Source organism: Cetorhinus maximus, chromosome 29 (assembly GCF_964194155.1).
Source record: "Cetorhinus maximus chromosome 29, sCetMax3.hap1.1, whole genome shotgun sequence".
Taxonomy (NCBI): domain Eukaryota; kingdom Metazoa; phylum Chordata; class Chondrichthyes; order Lamniformes; family Cetorhinidae; genus Cetorhinus; species Cetorhinus maximus.
In genome coordinates this window covers 25,074,514-25,101,325 of record NC_135907.1, presented here as the reverse complement: position 1 = coordinate 25,101,325, position 26,812 = coordinate 25,074,514, and the positions used below count along the sequence as shown (strand labels likewise).

At 41.6% G+C, this 26,812-nt stretch overlaps 1 protein-coding gene across 1 annotated transcript in view; it reads left to right on the top strand.

Moving 5' to 3' along the window:
- The first annotated feature begins 5,137 nt into the window (after positions 1 to 5,137).
- Positions 5,138 to 26,812, top strand: part of LOC144669472 (RNA binding protein fox-1 homolog 1-like) — a 304,542-nt gene continuing 282,867 nt past the window's right edge. The window contains exon 1 of the mRNA XM_078531933.1: positions 5,138 to 5,170. Within this exon, the coding sequence (XP_078388059.1) occupies positions 5,153 to 5,170 (18 nt within the window). The 5' untranslated portion in view covers positions 5,138 to 5,152. The remainder of the gene's footprint in view (positions 5,171 to 26,812) is intronic.

Here is a 26,812-nt window from a genome sequence, read left to right as displayed (position 1 = left end):
TCTGCCTGTTCTCCGATTAGTTTATTTTGTCCTTTCTCATTGAGTGAGGCTCCAGTTAATTTTTTTGGAGCCATTTTAGAATCAATTCATTGATGTTTTTCTCTGCTAAACGTGACCTTCATTAAAACCAAGAAATTCCCTAAGGCAGGCAGGAAAGCACTATTTAAAACCCAGCACGACCCAGCTGGGAAAATTCAGATATCGTAGAGACCCAGACTGTCGGATTTCAATTTTTTTATTATGCTACACAAGACAAGCTGTAACTGTTTGAAAACATTTTTTATAGGCTGGTTATTTACATTAAATGATTCAAATGATGTTGTCTATGGATTAATATATTCCTGCTTTATTGAGATAAATAATACTCCAATTGTAGGGTCATAACATTTCTGTAGACTTCACTGGGTGGCTAATGTCGATGCCATCGGGGAGGGAGATGTTTGCTGTGCTTTTTGAAACTTCATTCATTGTCTTGTTAACCCAAGGGAGACAACTTCTTGCAGGAAAAACCAAATGCCTGGGAAATAAAATAATGTGCATGTCTAACAACAACAGCTTGCATTTATGTAGGACATTTAGCATAGAAATACATCCACGGTGCTTCACGGGCAAGTAATCAAGACAAATTGACACCAAGCCAAAGATTCAGATATTGGGATGACTTGCTAAAAGCTTTGATCAAAGAGCTACCTTTGAAGGAGGAGGAAGTGCAGAAATGGAAGGATTTAGGTAGCATATATCAGACCTTAAGGACTATGTGGTTTAAGGGAATGTCACCAATGGTTTTACTAAGACATTGGGGGATGTGTTAAAGGCCAGTGTTGGAGGAAGCCATGGAAGGGTTTGAACATGAGGATAAGAATTTTATATTGAAGATTTACAGGTCCTGGGAGCCAAGATAGTCAATGAGCACAGGGATTATGGGTGAATGTGACTTGGTGTGTTAGGATATAGGCAGCAGAGTTTTGGATGAACTTAAGTTTATGGAGGGTTGGAGGTAGGAGGCCATCCAGGAGAGCATTGATTGGAATAGTCGAGTCTGTAAGCAATAAAGGCATGGGTGAGCCGTACAGTGGAAAAAAATGCTGACTGGAATGGACGTTTGCATATTGTTATCGATGCATCATAATGTTTGCTTAATTGAGCAAAAAAATTCCAATTCCAATTAAATTACTTAATTTAATTTCAAAATCCAGATATTAATAAATTAATTTGTCAGAACCCAAAACTCAATGGTGATATAAAGAAAGTATGAGACTTTCAAAGACTGATCATCTGTTTTAAACTTCAAAAATCTCTATGTTCACCATTGTAGCTCTCCGTTTGAAGATGCTGTTTAGGATTGTTAATTCGCTTTAGATAAGGTACAGGCACCACCAAGGTTGAACAAAGTGAGAAGAGGTGATAAGGTTGTCTTAGGTGATATCAGCTTGGGTTTTAAAAACCTGTAGATTGTAGTGGAAAAGGAAGCCAGGAGTTCCACAGTTTTAATGTTGTGGGACAGAATGAATTGGAACCAAAGATAGTTTGATTTTGAGAGAGAGTCACTCAATTTGATTTTGTTGCAATAAACTTAATACTTTTGGTGGGTTATTCACTGAGGTAATACAAATGCAACTTCCGTAAGCCTGGGGAGAGGGTTAGTTTGTCTGATTTGTTTTACTTATAATCAATATATTTTTCCCTGTAATAATGCTAAGGATTAACTAAGAATGTAACAAAAAGTGAAATAAGCTGACTTTTTCTGCTGCATCGTGACGATTCTTGCATTCTCCCCCGCCCCATCCTCCGTTTTAAGGTTAAGTGGTTAAAAATAAGAGCACTATTTCTTTGATCTTAGTGGATTGTTGGGGAGAATCCTAGTACTTCACTTGTGTAAGATTTCTAAGTCACGAGTCATGTAGGTGAGTGTGCTTTATGACAATCTGTCTCAAGTGGAGGGAAAAGCCAGTGATTTGAATAGTATTCGGTGTGAAATATTTTTATGAAAGAACCTTGAGAATATAATTGTGTGTGATTTGGTTATTGAGACTGAGTATCGTCGGCGGGGGTCCCTCAAAATTGAGGATGATGTCCATCAGGCTTGGTGAGACTTCAAATGACTGAGGAGTCCAATTCTGGATCCACATGTTCTTCTGTAGTAGGGGCATGTTGTTGCGCAGGGGAGTGAAAATTACAGCCTCGGGTTGGCTTCCTTCTCCTTCCCCTGCTGCCACTGTTCCATCTTGCTGTTGAGCCGCTGAGCCTCGAAGTGGCTTGCGCCTTGATAGATCAGGTGGTACCATGCCGAGCGTAGCATTCTCCTCCCAGTCAGTGTGTTAATGCCTCCGTGCTTTAGAGCGACCTTGAGCTTATCCTTATACTTTTTCCTTTGGCTGCCCTTTGAGCGTTGGTCAACCTGCCTAGGGAGGTGGTTTTTGGACATCCGGACACAATGGAGTTAGTTCTGCAGGAGCAAGGCTTCAATGGTGGTAGAAGCAGCTTTGTGAAGGACGCTCACGTTAATCTGCCGGTCCTCCCATTTGATCCCCAGGACTCGACGCAAGCACCACTGATGGAAGCTCTCAAGGATCTTAATGTGGTGCTGGTAGACAGTCTATAAGGGCGGAAGTGGGGATGTTTGCTGATGATTGTGAAATGTTCACCATTCGCAACTCCTCGGATACTGAAGCATTCTGTGTCCATATGCAGCAAGACCTGGGCAATATCCAGATTTGGACTGATGAGTGGCAAGTAACATTCACGCTCAAATGCCAGGCGATGACCATCTCCAACAAGAGACAATCCAACCATCGCCCCCTGATGTTCAATGGCATTACCATCGCTGAATCCCCCACTATCCACATCCTGGGGGTTACCATTGACCAGAAACTGAACTGGACTAGCCATATAAATACTGTGGCTACAAGAGCAGGTCAGAGGCTGGGAATTCTGCGGAGACTAACTTGCCACCTGACTCCCCAAACATTGGGTCCACCACATATAAGGCACAAGTCAGGAGTGTGATGGAATACTCTCCACTTGCCTGGAAGAGTGCAGCTCCAACAACACACAACACCATCCAGGACAAAGTAGCCCACTTGATTGGCACCCCATCCACCACTTTTAACATTCACTGCCTCCACCACCAATGCACAGTAGCAGCAGTATTTACCTTCTGCAGGATGCACTGCAGCAACTCACCAAGGCTCCTTAGACAGCACCTTCCAAACCCACGACCGCTACTACCTAGAAGGACAAGGGCAGCAGACACATGGGAACACCACCTGGAAGTTCCCCTCCAAGCCACTTGCCATCCTGACTTGGAAATATATCGCTGTTCCTTCACTGTGGCTAGGTCAAAATCCTGGAACTCCCTTCCTAACAGAACTGTGGGTGTACCTACACCACATGGACTGCAGCAGTTCAGGAAGGCAGCTCACCCACCACCTCAAGGGCAATTAGGGATGGGCAAAAAATGCTGGTCTAGCCAGTGACGCCCACATCCTGTAAACGATTTTTAAAAAAAGTACCATGCGATCTTTAATGTCAGTGTCATTGAATTAGCAAAATAGTTAGTTTAGATGTGTAATTAAATAATGGCATTTCTGATACAGGTTCCTTGTCGATTGACAGATATTTACTAGGTAAAGGTACGGAGGGAACCTAGGTGGGTAAATTAAGCTAAGATACGGTGCTCGTGCTAAATGGCAGAACAGGCTCACAGCTGAATGGGTTACCCCTGTTTCATACTGCAGTGCTAGCCTAGGTGGTGTGATCAACTCCTGGACTGGGGGTACGTGTCGACCCTCTGACTCAGGTGAGTACAACCATTTGAGCTAAACTGACAATGTAGGCAAAGACACCTCTTTGTGAAGTTTTTAGTTTATCACTTTTAAATGCCTCCCAATGATAACGCCATCAGTGATGGGTCTTAACTACCAGCACATCAACCAAGTAAATGGAGTTCAGAATGCTGCAGATAGATCAAGTTTGTAAAGATAGGCAATGCATTTATATAGTGCCTTTCATGTAGAAAAGTATCACAAAAATGTAACCAGACAAGAATTAGCACCAAGCCAAAGGAAATACTAGGACGGGTAATCAAACCGGGGTCAAAGAAATAGTTTTTTAAAGGAAGAGAGAGGTGGGGAGGTTTAGGGAGGGATTTCCAGAGCTTGGGGCCTAGATGGTTGATGGCTGAAGGCACTGCTAGTTTTTTTATCACATTTCAGGTGATAATTATACTACACTGGTCTGAAACCCTGATGATGAAATTTCTGGTACTTTCCTTTGTCAGCAGCAGCTTACTGGACAACATCTTGCATATTATGTATTCTAAACAAATGTCCCAAATATAAAAAAAACTTGGAGCTACAATGAAATGCAGGCCAATGTTTGGATGTATGTTTTTCTCTGCATTTTATTCAAATTATTCCACTATACATCATACAGTTGAAGAATACACAATACTGAATTTTAACTGTTTGAGCCTTTCTCTGTAATGGGCTGACTGGACTAAGAGTGTTCACCTTGTTTAATGCTGTGGTGTGAACCTATGGTTCAAATAATTGCTCATGATTTAGCTAATAGCAATTAAGACAGCAGAAGGGAGCATTGCAAAGGACTCAAGTGTAAGGTAGGAGGAATTATGTCATGTTCCTATTCTGATTGTTGTCCAGCACCCCAGCTAGAGGTGCACATGTGGCTGTGAGGTGTGGATAGCATTAACCTCAGCTGGGATTTATGTTTGCATACTGCTCATATTTAGGCAGAGATGAAGAAAAACACCAAGCTGCTACACTTGTTCCATGACAAGGTGGCAGTGCAACTCTAAGCATAGAAGTGAAAAGTTTTATTTCTGCTGAGTCCCATATAGAACATGTAAAGTTAAAAATGCAAATACCTCCAGTGTACAATTTGTAATTAATTTAGGATGTCTTGAGAGATAAAATCACTGTGCTCTTGCACCTATTGAATTGTAAAATTGCCCCTCTTTTCAGCAAACATCAGTAATACCCATTGTGAAGATTGCATAAAAGCTCAAAGATTCATAGCAATGGAAAAGATAGATTCATCATTGTGAATTTGAAAATCTATGAAGTATATTTCATAATTATTTTAAAGGCTGTTCAGATCCTACTTGGATGGGAGACAATGTGTTGGAATAAATATGAAGTCATTAATGGTGGTGAGTTCTGTGGCATCCTTTCACTCGTGACATTCCTGTGATAAGACAATGCCCATTAGATATGGAGGCCTTGGTCTGTGGAAGAACATGTATAGATGTTAGCTTTGAGAGTTCCTCTATGTTATGCAATTCTTCCAAGTACAGGTGTTTAGGAATTACTCTGACATAATATTTACTCTGTGTTGGCACAGAGTACACCGAGGAACATCTGATTTCCAGGACAAGTAAGTCACTGTCAATCATTGACTGGATCAATAGGGTGAGTGGAAGTGGAGCTGGGATAAGAACCGAATTTTAATTCCCTTCATCAAATTGAAGCCTCTGTCACTCACTCTCTGTTTTTGCTGGCCAGTTAAGTGTGAGACATTAATTATATAAATGTTTAATTTATTGCACAACTTTTTAAAGAAAATGCAACCTAAATATTGAAAATATTACAATCATCGGGTTACCAACAGGAATAAAATGTTACTGTATATGAGAGAATAGTAAGATGAATTATTGATGCAAAAGTTTGAAGAAAGTTTTCAAATAAGTATACCATTTGACAACTCTGACCCCCAGTAAGCACCGTATGTCTTCAAATTAAAAGTGCAAGATAGCAAATAGAACAGGAGCTTAAATTGTTTTAGGAATGAAAGGCAGAAACTGGAGAAGTACAAGAAAAATTTACCCTATTTATGAACACTGCAGAAACCTTTTGACTACTAAACCAACAACTGAAATAAACAGTGATTTCCAAGTTGTTGGTTAAGCCTGTGCAATGGAAACTAAAATGTTACTTACTGTACCTTGTTCACAATACACTGAAGGCATTGGCAAGCATTCCATAGAAAGATGCATGTTGAAGCACAGTACACAGTTCACACTGGGACTGATCACTCTATTTTTGAGAAAAGCTATGTTTCTATTGTCACTGGGCTATTGCCAATTCTAGGCCATCGTGTTGTAACCAGTAAGTCAAGTGGCATATTTATTTCTACCCTCTTTAGCTCATCTAAGGATGTTTGCCTGCTCCCATTCAGAATGAGGAAAAGCAAGCTAACACAACTACACTCCAAACACCAGATTTTGTAAGCAACAGCACAGGAGATCAGCTAATATATGCATTATATGGCATATATTAGATTGTAATATATTAGTACTTTGCACACTGAGAAACTATCATTGCAACTTCAAGATTTTATGGCTAAGCAAAGGCACATATGTCAGGAAGCAGTTACATCATGTCAGAAAGCTGGTTACTGATCTGATTTGCACAATCCCAGCTAAAGCAGCTTTGTCCATTCTAAACTTGATAAGCAGCAATGAAACAAGCTTTATCTGCCATGATCTGAAATGGATTAAACCCAGGACTGTTGTGATGTAAATCTCAGCCAATTTATGAAGCATACTCAAAGACAGACATCGCTCCATAACAAACTGAGCAGGTTTTGAAAATAAATCGTATAACACTAATCATTTTGTTTCAGTTTTTGTTTTCTCAGCAGGAGAATGAACTTTTCCTTACCTAGACCATTTTCCCTTTAGTCCAGGTTCTGTAAAATTACATAAATGGTATGCAAGCTTCATAACCTTATCACAAAACCTAATCTTAGAAGTACCCAACATTTTCATTACCGCCATCAAATAGGACCATGTTACATTTTAAAGAATTTTGTGGGGTGTGGAGGGGGAAATAGATATCTTTCATATAGAGCATTAACAATTAATTTCCTCAAATTTGAGCCTGTATTTCACAAACAAGCTCCTAAAATAGAACTCATAAGGTCATTTAACAAATTGTAGGATTTTCACTAGATTTCAGCAAGGTAGTTTGGAAATAGCCTCATGGGGAACATAAGTAGTGGCATATTGGAAAGAGCTTGCAAAGCTGTGCTCTATAAATTACCTGAATGAAAATGTTCATTTGGTTGTGAATTTAATAAGCAAGTCTTCACTTATAATCTGTTGAAAGGAAGAGTAGAACTATGTTCATGAAGATACACGATACTGTATAAGTAAAGCCAAAGGAAAGGCCACATTCTAGACAGCTCAGTCCATCCCTTCAGTATTCCAAACCTCCCACCATAGGTTCTACATATTTGAACATGGCCATGGTTTTCATCCTTGCCACCCTACCCAGATTAGCATTCCAAATGAAGAACATCTCCCAATTTTCCTTAAGTTTACTTTTCATCAGTTTAACTTTTGCTAGCCTGAGTGCACCAGATGTGATTGCTTCCTACAATCCAAAGGAACACTGATTGGATGAAACCAGGGAGTGTCAGGCTGTTCAGTTGTGGGGAGCATCACAGTTGAGTTTGATGGCACAAATATGGAGTTGGAAGCTCTGATTGGGATCAAATGTGACACCAAGGTTGTGAACAGACTGACTTAATCTCAGGTTGCTGCCAGGGAGAGGAATGGAGTCAGTGGTTAGGGAATGGAATAAAAACAGAAAATGCTGGAAAAACCTCGGCAGGTCTGGCAGTGTCAGTGGAGAGAAAAACAGTTGACGTTTCGAATCCATATGTCTCCTCTTCAGAGCAAAGTTAGGGAATGGAGTTTAGAACGGGTACTGAAAATGATGACTTTAGTCTTAAAAGTTTATTTGGAGGAAATTTCTGCTGGTTTGGTACTTGATGTTGGAAAGCCGTCTGATAATTCAGCAACGGTGAAGGAGGTGGTGAGGTAGAGCTGGATGTTGACAGCATACATGTGAAAACTAATGCTGGGCCTCCCGATGGCACTAAGTCACTAAGGGGCAGCATGTAGGTGAGAAATAGAGGGAGCCAAAGACAGATCCTTGGGTGGGGACAGGGGTGGGATTTGGGGTGGGGGGGGGGGGCTAGGTGGTGTCGGTGGGACACCATGGGCGATGGAACAGGAAGAGAAGTCATTGCCATTTGAATCACTGGGAGAGTCTGGGGTGGATTTCTTTGCTCCATCTCTGCTCCATGTATCATTAACTGAATTTTACGGTCGACATGAATTTTTTCCTCTTGCCACTAAAAGGTTGCAGCGCTTACTTTTGCGGAATGAATAGAGTACTCTGCTTGGTTATTGTGTATGTATGCTGGCTTTGAATGCTGGGTTGCTCCATCATTTGGAGTTGTTTTGGGGTTTTTCAGATCATGAATATACTTCAAACCCTGGCTATGGAGCTAATTGAATGGGAAATTGAGAACATGTTTTTTCAAATGGTGTTTCAGTACTTAAATTGAAAATTTAGGTTACGTTATTTGTTACTCCCACTTACTGGATTGGAGGTCTTAGCGAGATTTAATGATTGGTGAGGCTGGGTTGCCTGAATGTGCTCTGTCCAATTAGTGTAACTCTGGAATAATTGATCAAAAAGAACTGTTATCTAACTTTAGCTAATGTTCTTCTCAGTGGAGCACAGCTCATTTATGAAGTCCTCGGTCTTTTAGATTTGCAGCCATTAATCTTTTGACATTTGCAATCTATATCTTCAAGTGAACCTGAGCTTGTGAAATAAAGAGGAGGGGTTGATTTGATTTTTATTCCCCTTGCTTGCTGCCTGGATGTTCATTTTTAGTTGCAGTTTACTATTTGGAAGCTGGAAATGTTAATAAATGCTTAATTTGTTCTCTATTCTTCTTGTGAATTGAGTTTCCTACAATGACCAGCACAGAAGTTTCTAGTGTTGTTTGCTAATCTGGATAGTGTTCTTGTTGCTAATCATCACTCAGGAGGATCTTAACATGTGTAAGCCTGGCAATTAATGTACGAAACTTCACAGCTCTGGAGCTTAAAATGAACCATTAATGGCATGTGTGACGCAGGCAAGCCTGATTCAGCCTACTGGAATTATGTAATGACATGACACCAATGCCTATCTGTAATCTAAGACCATGCATTTGGTAGCAGACCAATTTCAGGAGTGGGATTTAATTTGAGGAGGGACCAGGTAAAGGTTTCTAACATCAGTGCATGCTCTGAGCTGTGCTTGTCTGTACATGAATTTTTTGGTAACTTCAGTTTTCTCTCCTCCTGTTAATATTGCAGAGAATCTGATAGCAACTAATAGAACATAAAATTTTAATAGTGCAAAGGCAGTTTGACCAATTGTGCTTCACTGGCTTAGAGTGACCCACTTAACTGCATTCCTTTTCCACAAAAGTTATCCAGGGAATAACCTCACTATAAAGTTCTTGGAAGTAACTTTTGTTGAATATATGGAGACCATTGTCTAGGTTCTTTCCTTTAGTCATTGAATGGGAGAGATATTGCTGCTGTGCCTAATCTTGTCTTCGTTGGACACTCATACTTTCTATTAGTAGGGTTATGGTTGGTGATTATAGACAGAAATCCTAGCTAACCAAAGAAAAAACCCTTAATGGAGCTGAGGAATTTATAGGCCAGTTGTCCATACTGCAAGAAGCTTCATGTAGTTATTTTAGCAAGGTGCTACAAGAAACATCAAGTATAGGTCTTTGGCAAAGTATCACATAATAGACCTGTTAACAAATTTGAAGTCCATGGAATTAAAGAGGCAGTGGGTGCAAAATTGGCTAAGGGACTGAAAGCATAGTGTAATGGTGAACAATTATTTTCCAGGCTGCAGGTAAGTATCTCCAGTGGTTGAAGTTGGGAATCGCTTTTTTTATAATATATTGTTGACCTGGGCTTGTGTATACAGGGCATAATCTCAGAGTTTGCAGTTTAGATAATACTCGTAAATGTAGCGAACAGAAAGAAGGATAGTAACAGGCTTCAAGAAGACAGAGACTGCTGAAATGGGGGGGGATACATGGAAGGTAAAGTTTAACGCAGAGGAGTGTGATTCATTTTAGTAGGAAGAATGAGGAGAGGCAATATAAACTAACTGGTGCAATTTTAAAGGGGGAGCAGGAACAGAGACCTGGGGATGCATGTACACAAATTCTTGAAATAGGTAGGACAAGTTCAGTAGGCTGTTTAAAAAGGCATATGTTTCAATATGTTATATTCTATTATATAAATAGGATATAAATAAATAGAATGGAAAGTGAGGAAGTTTTGCTAAACCTTCATTAAACAGTGGTTCAGCCCAGTTGGAGTGTCTTGGCCAATTCTGGGTAGCACATTTCAGGATGATGCAAAGGAGTTTTACTAGAATGGTAGGGAAGAAAGACTTCAGTTACACGAAACGAGTAGAGAAACTGTGGTTGTTCTCCTCAGAGCAGAGAAGGTTAAAGGGATATCTGAAAAAGGTGTTTAAAATCATGAATAGTTTTGATAGTAAGGAGAATATTTCAGTGGCAGCTGGGCTGGTAACCAGAGGACACAGATTTAAGGTATTTGGTGAGAGAACCAGAGACGACATGCAAACATTTTTACACAAAGTTATGATTTGGAATGCGCTGCCTGAAAGGGCAGTGGAAGCAGATTCGATAGTAACTTTTAAAAGGGAATTGGATAAATACTTGAAATGGAAAAAATGTTCAGGGCTATGGAGAATTAGCAGGAGAGATGGACTGATTTGACAGACATGGGCTTTTGTGCTGTATTCTATGATTATTTTGGCAGATGTGCATGACTTAAATGTTGCAAACTGTCAATTTTGTCATCTAGTTATGCTATTTTGAGTTTCTACAGCATACTTTTCGTTCCTCCCTTCCAATGTAATCTTTCAAATGTGACATTAAACTCAGGTCCTTATTATCTATTTAAGTGAATGCAAAAAAAATCTGACTATTCAAAGGCGAGGAGCTCCGCTGTTATCCTTGCCAGCTTTTATCCTTTTAATAAACACTATCAAAAAACAGCCCCTTACAAGTAAAAGGCAAAATGTTGCAGTTTCTGAAATCTGAAACAAGAACTGCTGTTTGAATTTCAGTGCAGCTGATTTAAAAAAAAGGTTGAAGAGGGGAATTAGGAATGAATGCCAGCTGTAGAAGTCAAGGTATATGGCACTCTGACCTGTGTGCTCCATCAATTTCTGATTTTGTAATTATCCATTTACATTATCTGTTTAGACTAATTTGTGTGCAGGTTATATTTGTCCACATAACAATAGTGATGCCTCAGTGGTCCAAAACCCATACAAGAATGAATAAGCAAAATATATAATCAGCAAAATTAAATTACAATGACATCTCTTGAGATCAACAGGAAAGCAGCGGGGTTCCTCATTCTTTGAATGATGAGATCTTTTGCATCGCTTAAATAGACAAATAACACTTTACATAGCCAATTAGCTACTTTCATTGTTTGGGACATCCAGAGTACAAGGAAGGGACTGTATAAATACAACTTCTTTTAATGTTATACTGTTATTAATATTTATAGATAACACTCATTACTAACTCAACTTTATCCTCAAATCACTTCTTTTATATTTTCACCAGTAGTTTCCCTTGTCTATTTTTGTCCAGATTTTGTCAAGTTTGATTTTTATAATCTGCCTAACCCATTTGAGGTCAAGTTTATTGATATACATTTGCTAATCTTTTGCAAGTCTTTTAAAAAGTATTTCCTTTATACCAACTGAGATATTATTGAGCACTACTGCCCAGCTGGTACATTTGTTTAAACTTGACATAATAGGAGCTGGAGCACACCATGTTGTCCATTGAACCTGCTCTGTGATTCAATACGATCATAGGCTTCAACTCCATTTTCCTCCCCACTGCTCCCATATCCCTTAATTCCCTGAATGACCGAAAATGCCTATCCCAGCCTTAAATGTATTCAGTGATGGAGCATTCACAGCCCTCTGGAGTAGAAAATTCCAAAGATTCACAACCCTTTGGGTGAAGAAATCTTTCCTCATCTCAGTCCTAAATGATCGGCCCCTTATCCTGAGACTGTGTTCCCGTGTTTTTGATTCCCCGACCAAGGAAACAATCACTCAGCATCCACCCTATCAAACCCCTTCAGAATTTTTTGGGTTTCAATGAGATCGCTTCTCATTCTTTTAAATGCCAGAGGTTATAAGCCCAATTTATTCAGCCTTTCATCGTAGGCCAACCCCCTTATTCCACGGACCAATCTAATGAATCTTCGCTGTACCACCTCCAATGCAAGTATTTCCTTTCTTTTAAATATAGAGACCAAAACTGCACAGGATATTCCAGATGTGGTCTCACCAAAACCCTGTACAACTGTAGCAAGCTTTCTTATTTTTATACATCCCCTTGTGATTAAGGCAACATGCCATTTGTCTTCCTAATTGCTTGCTGCACCTGCATGCTAACTTTCTATGTTCGTTGTGCAAGAAATTAATTGAATTTAAATTCCACCAGCTGTCATGGTGGGATTTGAGCCCATGTTCCAGAGCACTAGCCTTTGGATTATTAGTCACTAAACATTAACCTTAAACACCCTGACCAACCATACAGAATAGCAGACCTACTGTGTGGAGATTTTCTTGGAGGTGCCTCAGTCACCATTACTGAGACTGCCTTTCAATGCCAGATTTTATTAATTGAATTTCAATTCCATCAGCTGCCGTGATTGGATTTGAACCCATGTCCCCAGAGCATTATCCGGGACCTCTAGAGTACTAGTCCAGTGACTTTACCACTAGGCCATTGTCTCCCCCAACTTTCCCTTGTTATGTTGAAGTTGACTGTTTCATAGTTGTGTATGCTGTGGTATTGGTTTGTCTTGGATCAAGTCAAATTTAATCAGATTATGCCTTTAGCTTTTTGAGATGTGATTTGCTTTGCTTGCCATTTACTAGGACACAGGGTCATATATTTCATTCACCAGATCACCTTCCATACCATTGAGCATTTCCTATTTGTATTTGGTTAAATAAGTTTAAATGAACATTAATTCTTACCTCTGTATTAATTATTAAGCTTTTTTATTCAGCCATGTTCAAAAGCAGCCAATCTCTTTTGTACCAACTTGGTTTTCCCAAAAGGTTGTGTATTATACCTAAAACCAGCACCACTTGATCTGAACCAACTCATGATTCTGTAATTCTTTCTTTCCAAAGACTGCCAGTAAGTATACTGGCTTAGAGGTTTTTCTTTGGTAGATTGGATGCCGTTAACAAGGAATTGAATAATGCCTAATACAATTTTAAAAAGAAATCTAAGCTGGATATTTCAGGATTCAGTAGTGATTTGTGAAGAACCCCAGTGCAGCTACTTGGTGTGAAATGTGTTGAGAAACATATGTAAAAGAAATTTTGGGACCTTCATGTGGGGGATGTGGAGATATTTCCCAGAAGACCAGTGCTTGTTTAACCCCAGGTGCACCTCCTTCCTGTTTTCTCTGTCAGGATAAAGCAGCCTCTGAGCTGCTGAAAATTGTGTTCCTGCTGAACCCAGGTGATGTAACTGCATTCTAATTGTGCCTGGGTTCTATATTTTTGTCTGTTTATTCTTGGGCAGGTTTTCTTGATCACTGCTCTGAGTGAGATCTAAATCGCTGTGAGTAGACTGTCATCAGACTGATAAATGTTAAACAATTGAGTGTATAAGTATGATCCAGAGGTCTGCTTGCCATGGGTACTGTTTGTGAGCAGATAATATAGAAATTTAATTGCATACCAATATCATGGTTCCAACATAATGTAAAATCAGGGAGGGAAATTATTTTTCAAAGCAATCGTAAATCTGGAAAAGGGGGGTCGTTTCAACAGTTTTATTTTGAATTTAAATTTTGGGCATTTTTTCAGTAATTAACATTTTGGGGGAGGCAAATATTTTATGACTTATACCAAGAGGGGAAAAATGGCAGGAAACTTCTTTGGAGAAATTCTGGATCATTCTCAACATTGCTTTTGTTTGGTATTTAAAACACAGCACAAGCAGCTTTACTAATCTTCCCTCTATTTGCTAAATCAACACTGATCATTCTCTGCTACCTTGCCCAAGTGATCATTCTTTGTGTGAACCTAGCTATGTTGGCAAACTATTGGTTGTAGGGATCCATCCATGCTGACCCAGGATGTTTGTCCTCCCTTCACATCCACGTATGTGAATTGCTGCATCGTGATCAGGAATGGGACCCCATTCCCCCACTTCCTCACAAAGGTCCATTGGAAAGTATCAGTTGCTGTTGCAATAACAACAGCTTGCATTTATGCAGCATCTTTAATGGAAAGAAACATCACATGACAATTCACACTGCGGATTAAGAAGTAAGGAGGGGTACCATGAGGGGAGTTGAATGTTCATGAATTATTTGGGGAGGAGTCATTCGAACAGGTAGTGGGTCTAATTGGCAAGAGGGCTTCTGGTTCCTGTGGCTTAGGGTCACATCAGGCAATACCTTATCCTTTGGAAGTGATATTTTCAGATTTTAATCATGTGGCAAAGTGGCCATTAGGCCTGAAACCATGAAGGTTAAAGTAACAGATAATGTAACTGGAAGCTTTTAAAATAATACTTATGAAAGGAAAATTTGCATTATTGACAATATTTCGAAGTTAAATAGTTGAGTGTACAAAAGTTAAATTTTATTTCCGTAAAAAATTTATTTCCGTAGTATTTAATCAAGACTGGTACCCAAACTTGAAAATAGAATTGTGACCTAGTTTTATTTAATTATTTTTATCCATTCATGGGATGTGGGTGTTGCTGGCTAGGCTCCCATCCTGAATTGCCCTTGTTCAGAGGGCAGTTAAGAGTCAACCACATTGCTGTGGGTCTGGAGTGATATGTAGGCCAGGACAGCAGATTTCCTTTTCTAAAGGACATTAGTGAACCAGATGGGTGTTTACAACAATCGACAATGGTTTCATGGTCATGGTTAGACTTTTAATTCTAGATTTTTTTTTATTGAACTCAAATTCCACCTTCTGCTGTGGTGGGATCCAAACCCAGGTCCCCAGAGCATTACCCTGGGTCTCTGGGTTACTAGTCCAGCAAGAATACCACTACGCCATTGCCTCCCTCTATTGTACATTGACACGTTTCCGAAGCCTGAGGCTATTCAATTAATTAGCTATATCTTTTGATATATGTTTCAAACTTGCAGAATATTATACAAGCTTTTGCTGATCTTGTATATATAGTCTAGAAGGTTACAGGTTTGATACAACTAGATGTTCAGACAGCAATTTAATATTCTGCATTTGGTCTCTGTGCTCCTGGACTAAGGAGAGGAAAATGAGTCAGAGTTCCCACTGATGATTGCTGACCGGCACTTCCTTGTATGAATTGTATGTATGGATGTCCAGCAGCAATAGAATTGGGCTTTGCTATGATGTCCTGCATGACCTAATAGCTTACTGGCACTGAGATGTAATGCATGTAAAGACTGTCAGTGTTGGTGGATCTGGCAATTCCATTGGTAGGTAGTGAGGGAGTGCAGGGGTTTAAACTATGTTTCTGATCATTTCTGTTAGGCTTATATTGTAGTAGCAATATTTATCTTTTGAATATTAAGGTCCTTTCTCCAAGTGCATTAAATATTTCCAGCACTAGAAATTCAAAATTTTAAATTTTATGGCTAACGTAAATATAGTAAAAATATTATAAATCTCTCATTGGGATGGTGCAGTGGTGTTGGTGGACCAACATGCTGCAGTAGGAAGTGGGTTTGTGACTGATTTTCCACAATTTGAATCCCTGATGGTCTAAAAGAATGCAGCCCCACATTGCCTTAGGGGTTAAAGGCAGTACTTTTGGATCAAAAGGTCTCTGATTTGATCCCTAATCTGTGCTAGTAAAGTGATCTCGGGGAACATAGTTAGCCTGCTGCAATTAGACTTAGTGCTTTTGGGCTTGGGAAGAGGAACATTAATCCTGGTTCCTGCTCATGATTGCAATTTATTGACTGAGGCTTGATACTGCACATGTTGCAGGTATTGAACGAAGATTAGGTTGGGCTTAGGTATGAACCATCCTTCGAGAATTAGCTCATTGGCAGTGACTGTCCAGGTTCAGAGGAAAAAGGCCTGTAGCATTTTTAACTAGCCAAGTGTAGTTGCAACTGCCACTGCAGGTTACTGTCTTCAAGAGGAGAGGAGAGGAGAATTAACTGCTCTTCAAACAATGTCTATTCCTGATGCCGTACAGTATTTCCTTTAATACTATTCGCTGATAGAATTTAACATCTAGCACTGTACCATGGCCGGGTGAACAGCAACAGAATTGCAATCAATCAAATTACCTGCCTGCATGGCTCTTCTGGTGAACAAATGCTTATAATAGAAAGGGGAAAACCTTGATGTTTAGTCTTTATGACCCAGCTTCTTGCTGGATAAATTCACTGAGCCATTGGGGAGCTTGTTCACTATTTAATTGTAAAGTCAATGTTCTGACCTTGAAACTGAAAACTGAGTTGTTGAAGTTATCAGTGGTTGTCATGGCAATGTGCTATGGGGCGATACAAGAGCAATTACTGCAAAGTACCAATGGGGGAGGGGATTTCCTACATCAATAGGCTATGTAGTTGGCAGTCAGAGTATAGAGTGTAGGAAAAAGTATAAACAAGGGTGGACAGCAGAACTACAGACCTCATTGCAAGCTGGATACTTGCCCAAATGTGGTTTTTGTTATTACAAGCTAGAATGGAGCAGTGACTGTTTCCAATTCCTGGCCATGCTTGAGCCAATTAGGGGGTGGAAGAGGCAGTCTAGACTTCGGTAGGTGCTTTTGTATGAAGTTGTATGTAAACATTGAGCCAATACTCCTTTTTGAGGCAATAGTGTAGCACAAATGAACACAGTCTTTAAAAAAACAGTTGCTTCCTCAATAGGCCAATGATTGAAGGGCTGGTGTTTTTTGGTCCCCGACTTGCCTGCTTCTGATTTTCATGAATATGGGGAGGTTGAAGGTGCCGTCTTTGGATGAGATGTTTAAATAGACAAAAGCACAAGATCCCATTGCACTATTTGAAAAGCAAGTGATTTGTAGCAAAGCCCAATTCTATTGTTGCTGGACATCCACATGTACAATTCATACAAGGAAGTACTGGTGTCCTGGTCAATATTTATACCTGAATCAACATCACTAAAACAGATTATCTAGTAATCGATCTCATTTCTATTTGGGATGTTTCTGTGCACTAATTGGCACTATATTTAAAAACAAACACAAAAGTGCAGAGGCCTGATAGCTTTTTCAGTCTGTTTAAGAATACACTGCATTCTTTGCTCGTTTAGATTCTGAAGGTGGAAATCCCTGGGGCCATATGATGATCAATAATGCCACTAGTTGAGCAAAATTAAGGGTAGAAAACCAGATTAGAACTGCCATATGTAAAATCCAGATTTTAGGTGCCATCTTAATTCATTTTTAAAACACCATTTAAAAAAGTGTTATTCCACCAAAAATTGGATAGTTGCCAGGTGTAACTAAAATTTACAACTCTGAATAGAAAAAGTTGCCTGGCAGTCTATCTCTGTTCCTTTATAGTGTCTGTGGCAATGCTATGGTCAGTTTAGATGCTGAATGTGTAATGGAGCAACTTCTTCATGTTGTTGTAACAATATATTTGTGATTTTTTAAAAAATTCATTCACGGCATGTGGGCGTCACTGGCTAGACCAGCATTTATTGCCCACCCTTATTGCCCTTGAGAAGGTGGTGGTGAGCTGCCTTCTTGAACCACTGTAGTTCGTGTGGTGTAGGTACACCCACAGTACTGTTAGGGAGGGAGTTCCAGGATTTTGACCCAGCGACAGTGAAGGAACGGCGATATATTTCCAAGTCAGGATGGTGAGTAGCTTGGAAGGGAACTTGCAGGTGGTGGTGTTCCCATCTATCTGCTGCCCTTGTCCTTCTAGATGGTAGTGGTCGTGGGTTTGGAAGGTGTTGTCGAAGGAGCCTTGGTGAATTCCTGCAGTGCATCTTGTAGATGGTGTACACTGCTGCTACTGTGCGTCGTTGGTGGAGGGAGTAAATGTTAGTGGATGTAGTGCCAATCAAGCTGTTTTGTCCTGGACGGTGTCAAGCTTCTTGAGTGTTGTGGGAGCTTCACTCATCCAGGCAAGTGGAGAGCATTCCATCACACTCCTGACCTCTGCCTTGCAGATGGTGGACTGGCTTTGGTAGATTATTTTTGATAAGTCACTAATATAGTAATGTGGTTAGGTACAACATTTCAATTAACCTCCCTATATTTAAATGACAGCAGAAGAGAAGTGAGTAGCTGGTGAGTTTTTTAAGTAGCAAGCTTTATTATGTAATGGATAGAGGAATGGCAGAACATCTCTAACTCCTGGAGTGCACATCCTGTTCCATGTGGGAACTCCAGGACATTTCCTGTCCTGGATAACCATATATGCAGGAAATGTAGTCTGCTGCAACAGCTCAAGCTCCGTGTTTTGAAGCTTGAGCAGCAGTTGGCATCATCTATGGCATATCCGTGAGGTTGAGAGCTTTGTGGATAGCATGTTGATAGATGTAATCACCCCGTAGCTTAAGAATATACAGGGAAATAGGGAACGGGTGGTCGCCAGGCAGTTGAAGAAATAGGCAGATAGTGCAGGAATCCCCTGAGTGCTTCTCACTCTCCAGCTAGTGATTAAAGTGATGGTTCATCTGGGAGTGCAGCCAGAGTCAAGTCCATGGCTCCACAGCTGACTCAGCTGTACATGGGGGCTAAAAGACTGGAAGAGCAACAGTAATAGGAGATTTAATCATTAGGGGCACTGACAGGCATTCCTTCAACTGCAGACGTGAATGCAGAATGGTATGTTGCCTTTCTGGTGTCAGGGTCAAGGAAGCCATTGAATAGCTGCGGAGCACTCTTAGGGTGAGGGTGAACAGCCAGTGGTCACGGTCCATGTCAGTACCAATGGCATGGGTAGAAAGAAGGATGCAGTCAGAATTTAAGGAGCTAGGTAGAAAATTAGCAAGTAGCATCTCAAAAGTAGTAATCTCTGGATTATGACCATGTGCACGTGAGTATAGAAATAGGAGGATAGAACAGATGAAAACATGGTGGAATGATGGTGCAGAAGGGAGAGCTTTATATTCTTGGGTCATTGCAATCAGTTCTGGAGAAGATGGGACCTGTACAGGCTGGTTGGGTTACACCTAAACAGCAGGAACAAATTTCTTTGTGGGACGATCTGCTAGGGCTGTTGAGGACAGTTTAAACTAACTTGTCAGGGGTGTGGGAACCAGAAAGCAATAGTAGAGAGGGATACTATGGTGCAAAGAACATTGGAAAGATGGATAGTACTGAGACCCACAACAATGGTTGACTTTAAATGCCTTCTGAAATGGCCTAGCAAGTCACTCAGTTGTATTAAGCCACTACAAACTCTCAAAAAAGGAATGAAACTGGGCGAACCACCCGGCATCGACCTAGGCACTGGAAATGACAATGACAAACTCAGCTCTGTCAACCCTGCAAAGTCCTCCTTACTAATACCTGGGAGCAAATGCCAAAATTGAGAGAGCTATCTCACAGACTAGTCAAGCAACAGCCTGACATGGTCATCCTCACGGAATCATACCTTACAGATAATGTCCCATACACCACCATCACCAACCCTGGGTGTGTCCTGTCCCACCGGCAGGGCAGACTCAGCAGAGGTGGCAGCACAGTGGTATACAGTCAGGAGGGAGTTGCCCTGGGAATCCTCAACATCGACTCCGGACCCCATGAAGCCTCATGGTATCAGGTCAAACGTGGGCAAGAAAACCTCCTGCTGATTACCATGTACTGCCCTCCCTCAGTTGACGAATCAGTGCTGTTCCATGTTGAACATCACATGGAGGAAGCACTGAGAGTGACAAGGGTGTGGAATGTGCCCTGGGTGGGGACTTCAATGTCTATCAACAAGAGTGGATTGGTAGTACCACTACAGACCGAGTTGGCCAGTCCTAAAGGACATAGCTGCTAGACTGGGTCTGCGGCAGGTAATGAGGGAGCCAACAAGAGGGAAAAATACACTTGACCTCATCCTCACCAACCTGCCTGCCGCAGATACATCTGTCCATGACAGTATCAGTAGGAGTGACCACCGCACAGTCCTTGTGGAGACAAAGTCCCATCTTCACATTGAGGATACCCTCCATCATGTTTTGTGGCACTTACCACCATGCTAAATGGATAAATTTCGAACAGACCTAGCAACTCAAGACCGGGCATCCATGAGGCGTTGTGGGCTATCAGCAACAGCAGAATTGTACTCGAATACAATCTGTAACCTCATGGCCTGGCAAATCCCCCACTCTACCATTACCATCAAGCCAGGGGATCAACCCTGGTTCAATGAAGAATGCAGGAGGGCATGCCAGGAGCAGCACCAGGCATACCTAAAAATGAGGTGTCAACCTGGTGAAGCTATAACACAGGACTACTTGCATGCCGAACAGCAGCAAGTGATAGAGCTAAGCAATCCCACAACCAAAGGCTCAGATCTAAGCTCTTCAGCCCTTCAACATCCAGTCGTGAATGGTGGTGGACAATTAAACAACTCACTGGAGGAGGAGGCTCCACAAATATCCCCCATCCTCAATGACGGGGGAGCCCAGCACATCAGTGCAAAAGATAAGGCTGCTACAGTCTTCAGCCAGAAGTGTCAAATGGATGATCCATCTCTGCCTCCTCTGGAGGTCCCCAGCATCACAGATACCAGTCTTCAGCTAATTTGATTAACTCCACATGATATTAGGAATCGGCTGAAGGCACTGGATAGTGTAAAGGCCATGCGGCCTGACAATATTCCGGCAATAGTACAGGAGACTTGTGCTTCAGAACTAGCCAGGCTGTTCCAGTACAGCTGCAACACTGGCATCTACCCGGCTATGTGGAAAACTTCCCAGGTACACGCCAAGCAGGACAAGCCCAACCTGACCAATTACCCCCCCATCAGTCTACTCTCAATCATCAGTAAAGTAATGGAAGGGGTCATCAACAGTGCTATCAAGTGGCACTTGCTTAACAATAACCTGCTCATTGACGCCAAGTTTGGATTCCACCAGGGAAACTCCGCACATGACCTCATTACAGCCTTGGTTCAAACATGGACGAAAGAGCTGAACTCCCGAGGTGAGAGTGACTGCCCCTGACACCAAGGCTGCATTTGACCGAGTGTGGCATCAAGGAGCCCGAGCAAAACTGGAGTCAATGGGAATTGGGGGGAAAGCTCTCCACTGGTTGGATTCATGCCTAGCACAAAGGAAGGTGGTTGTGGTTGTTGGAGGTCAGTCATCCTAGCTCCAGGACATCACGGCAGGAGATCCCCGGACCAGCCATCTTCAGCTGCTTTATCAATGACCTTCCTCCATCATAAAGTCAGAAGTGGTGATGTTCGCTGATGACTGCACAATGTTCATCACCATTTGCAACTCCTCAGATACTGAAGCAGTCCATGCCCCAATGCAGCAAGACCTGGACAATATCCAGGCTTTGGCTGGCAAGTGGCAAGTAACATTCATGCCATACAAGTGCCAGGCAATAACCATCTCCAGCAAGAGAGAAACTAACCAGCCAAAGCCTGGATATTGTCCAGGTCTTGCTGCATTTGGACATGGACTGCTTCAGTATCTGAGGAGTCACGAATGGTGTGAACATTGTACAATCAGCAGCGAACATCCCCACTTCTGACCTTATGATGGAAGGAAGGTCATTGGTGAAGCAGCTGAAGATGGTTGGGCCTAGGACACCACCCTGAGGAACTCCTGCAGTGATGTCCTGGAACTGAGATGACTGACCTCCAACAACCACAACCATCTTCCTTTGTGCTAGGTATGACTCCAACCAGTGGAGAGCTTTCCCCCCAATTCCCATTGACTCCAGTTTTGCTAGGGCTCCTTGATGTCACATTCAGTCAAATGTTGACTTGGTGTCAAGGGCAGTCATTCTCACCTCACCTAGGGAGTTCAGCTCTTTTGTCCATGTTTAACCAAGGCTCTAATGAGGTCAGAAGCTGAGTGACATTGGCAGAGCGCAAACTGAGTGTCAGTGAGCAGGTTATTGCTAAGCAAGTGTCATTTGTTGATGACCCCTTCCATCACTTTACTGATGATGGAGAGTAGACTAATGGGTAGTAGTTGTCCAGGTTGGATTTGTCCTGCTTTGTGTGTACAGGACATACCTGGGCAATTTTCCACATTGCCGGATAGATGCATGTGTTGTAGCTGTATGAAACAACTTGGCTGGGACGTGGTAAGTTCTTGAGCACAAGTCTTCAGTACTATTGCCAGAATATTGTCAGAGCCCATAGCCTTTGCAGTATCCAGTGTCTTCAGCCCGTTTCTTGAAACCACGTGGAGCGAAGCGAATTGGCGGAAGACTCGCATCTGTGATGTTGGGGACATCTGGAGGAGACCGAGATGGATTATTCACTGGTCACTTATGCCTAAAGATTGTTGTGAGTGCTTCAGTGTTATCTTTTGTAATAATGTGCTGGGCTCCTCCATCATTGAGGATGGGAACATTTGTGGAGCCTTCTCCTCCAGTTTAATTGTCCACCATCATTCATGACTGGATGTGACAGGAGCTTAGATCTGATCTGTTGGTTGTGGAATTGCTTAGCTCTGTCTATATCACTTGCAGCTTATGCTGTTCGGCATGCGAGTAGTCCCGTGTTATAGCTTCACTGGGTTGATACCTCATTTTTAGTATGGCTGGTGCTGCTCTTGGCATGCCCTCCTGCACTCTTCTTTGAACCAGGGCTGATCCGTTGGCTTGGTGGTAATGGTAGAATGGGGGATATGCCAGGCTGAGGTTACAGATTCTGTTTGAGTACAGTTCTGCTGCTGCTGATGGCCCACAGCGCCTCATGGATGCCCAGTCTTGAGTTGCTGGATCTGTTCGAAATCTATCCCACTTAGCATGGTGGTAGTGCTGCACAACATGATGGAGGGTATTCTCAATGTGAAGACGGGACTTTGCCTGGCGTTGATCACTCCTACTGATACTGTCATGGACAGATGCATCTGTGGCAGGCAGGTTGGTGAGGATGAGATCAAGTACGTTTTTCCCTCTTGTTAGTTCCCTCACCACCTGCTGCAGACCTAGTCTAGCAGTTATGTCATTTAGGACTTGACCAGCTCGGCCTGTGGCGGTGCTACCAAGCTACTCTTGGTGATGGACATTGAAGTCCCTTACCCAGAGTGTGTTCTGTGCCCTTGCCACCCTCAGTGCTTCCTCCAAATGGTGCTCAACAAAGAAGAGTACTGATTCATCAGTTGAGGTGGGGGGCAGCAGGAGGTAATGAGCAGCAGATTTCCTTGCCTATGTTTGACCTGATACCATGAGACTTCATGGGGCCCGAATGTTGAGGACTCCCAGGGCAACTCTCTCCTGACTGTATACCACTGTACTGCCACCTCTGCTAGGCCTGTCCTGCCAATGGGACGAGGCATACCCAGGGATGGTTATGGTGGTGTCTGAGTAATGATCTGTAAGGTATGATCCAGTGAGGATGACTATGTCAGGGCTGAGTTTGCCATTGTTGTTTCTGGTGCCTAGGTCAATGCCGGATGGTCTGTCCATTTTCATTCCTTTTTATTGATTTCCCAGCAGTTTGATACAATTGAGTGGCTTGCTAGGCCATTTCAGAGGGCATTGAGTCGAGCACATTATTGCGGATTTGGAGTCACATGTAGGCCAGACCAGGTGAGGATGGCAGCATTCCTTCCCTAAATCTGCTGTGGTGGGATTTGAACCGGGGGCTCCAGAGCATTACCCTGGGTCTCTGGGTAACCAGTGCAGTGACAAAACCACTAAAACACCCCCTCCCCTAGTAGGAGAACATTTAGAGGACAGTGATAATTATGCATAAGATTGGCTATAGAAAGGACAAGGAGCAATCCAGAATAAGCATAATAAACTGGGGAAAGCCAACTTCAATGGGGTAAGAATGGATCTGGCCCAGGTAAATTGGAATCACAGCTTGGTAGCAAGACTGGAAATAACCAACGGGTTATCTTTAAAGAAGAGAGAGCTCAAGTACAGTCAAAATATATTTCTGCAATGGAGAAAGGTGGACAAACAAATCTAGAGCTCATTGGATGATGAAAGAGGTAGAGATTAATATGAAACAGAAAAATGTGCTTACAACAAATGCCAGGTGGATAATACAATTGAGAACGAGGCTGAATATCGAAGGTTCAGAAGGGAATTCGAAACAGCAAATAAAAGAAACAGTTTGAGAAGAGACTGGCAGCTAACATAAAAGGGAATCCAAAAGTAATGTATATGTATATAAATAGTAAAAGAAGGTAAGTGGAGGAGTGGGGCTGATTAGAGACCCAAAAGGGAAAGTACGCGTGGAGGCAGAGGGCATAGATCAGGTATTAAATTAATATGTTGCCCCTGTCTTTACCAAGGAAGAAGATGCGATCCAGGCCATGGCAAAATAGAAAGTAGTTCAGACACTTCAAGTGTTTTAAATTGATAAGGAATAGGGATTGGATAGGCTGTGTGTTCTTAGTCAATAAGGCACCAGGACCAGATGAGATTCATCCAAGGATCTGAAGGAAGCGAGAGTGGAAATTGCAGAGGCACTATCCTTTATTTTCTGATCTTCCTTAGACTCAGGTGGTGCCAGAGGATTGGAGAATTGCAAATGCTGCACCCTTCTTCAAAAAGGGTGTAAGTATAAGCCCAGCAACTACAGGCCAGTCAGTTTAACCTTGGTGGTGGGAAGCTTTTAGAAATGATAATTTGGGACAAAATTAATTGATGAGGGTAATGCTGTTGATGTGTACATTGACTTCCAAAAGGCATTTGATAGAGTACGACACAACAGACCCGTGAGTAAAGCTAGAGCTCGTGGAATAAAAGGGTAAGCAGCAACATGGGTATGGGATTGGCTGTGTGACAGGAAACTCAGAATTGTGAACGGTTGGTTTTTGGACTGGAGGAAGGTTTATAGTGGAATTCCCCAGGGATTAGTGTTAGAACCCTGCTCTTCCTGATATATCTTAATGACCTAAACCTTTGTGTACAGTACAGAATTTCAAAATTTGCAGATGATATGAAACTTTGAAGCACTGTGAGCAGTGAGGAGGATAGTGTAGATCTTCAAAAGGGCATAGACACGTTGGTTGAATGGGCAAACAAGTGGCAAATGAAATTTCATGCAGAAAAATGTGAAGTGATTTGCAGAGTGATGATATAAAATAAAAGGTACAATTCTAAATGGGGGGAGTGGGAGCAGAGGGATCTGGATGAATTTGTACATAAATCACTGAAGGTAGCAGGATATGTTGAGAGAGTGGTTAATAAAGCATATGGCATCCTGGATGTAATGTAAAGGGTTAATGTTAAATATGTAAACTTTAGGAAGGATGTGAAGGCATTCGAGAGGATGCAGAAAAGATTCACAAGAATCATTCCAGGAACTTCAGTTATGTGAATAGGTTGGAGAAGTTGGGACTGCTTTCCTTGTAGAAAAGAAGTTGAATGGAGGTCTAATGGTGGTGCTCAAAATCATGAGAGGTCTGAACAGGGTAGATAGGAGAAAACTGTTCCAATTGGTGGAAGGATCGAGAACCAGAGGGCACAGATTTAAGGTAATTGGCAAAAGAAGCATGGAGACATGAGCAGAAACGTTTTCACACTGAGTGTTTAGGATCTGGAATTCACTGCTTGAGAGTGTGGTGGAGGCAGGGTCAATTCAGACTTTCAAAATGGAATTGGATCATTATCTGAAAACAAAAAATTTGCAGGGCGACAGGGAAAAAGCAAGGGAGTAGCATTAGGTGAATTACTCCTTCAGAGGGCCAGCAGACACTGTGCTCCAACCATTCTTTGATTCTAAAATCATGAAGAGGTTCAATCGGATAGACGAAGTGGAGATGTTTTCAGTTGTGGAAGTCCAAAACCAGTTGTCATGAATGTAAGATGGTCATAGTAAATCCTATAGTGAATTTCAGGAAAATGTCTTTAGCAGAGAGTGTTTAGAATGTGCGACTTGTCACCACATGGAGTAATTGATGTGCATCATATAGATGCAATTAAGGGGAAGCTGGATAGATGGAGAAAGAAATAAAAGGATATGCAGATTGGGTTAGATGGAGTAGAGAGGCAGAATAAATACTGATATAGACCAGATGGACCGAATGACCTGTTTTATGTTGCAGATTCTATAATTGATTCATTACAAAATGTAGTCACTTGGTAGAAACATGGTTTGACTTTGTGGAACTGAATTGATGGGCTTTTTTGGATACTGGACCACAGAATCTTGTTGCCATTATATGCTAATTAAACCCACTTAGTGAGATATACTTTTTAAACCTACTCATTTATTCCAGTTTTGTCCTAACTAACTTGTAATAATTATGACTCTCTTCAGCATCAACCAACTTTCCCAGCAAGTAAACTTTGTTACTTCCAGCATTTGTTGTTTTTGTTGTATGACAGATTAATTATCCTTTAAAGATGAAAGACACTTGGCTGTGTGCCCTTCATCAAAACCTGAAATGTCTCCGTTTATTTACTTTTTACAGATGCTAATGCTATGAGCTGCATATTTCCAGCATTTTCTATTTGTTTTTGTGTTGCTATGCCTGCTCCTAATGGGTTTGCAATTAGTGGATTATGTATTTTTAAAAGACTGCTTAAATTACAGTACATCATTACTTAACCAGGTATCATCTTTCCATACATGCCAATTACTTACAACCTGTTACTTATGCCAGTTTGCCAGATGCTGTCCATATATCCAACTCTGTTCATGACAATAGAACTGCTTTGGAATTGAGTGCCGCTTTTACAGCATAATTAGAAGAGAAGTTCTTTGCCTATTAATATTTACGAGCTTTGTTATAAGAACGAC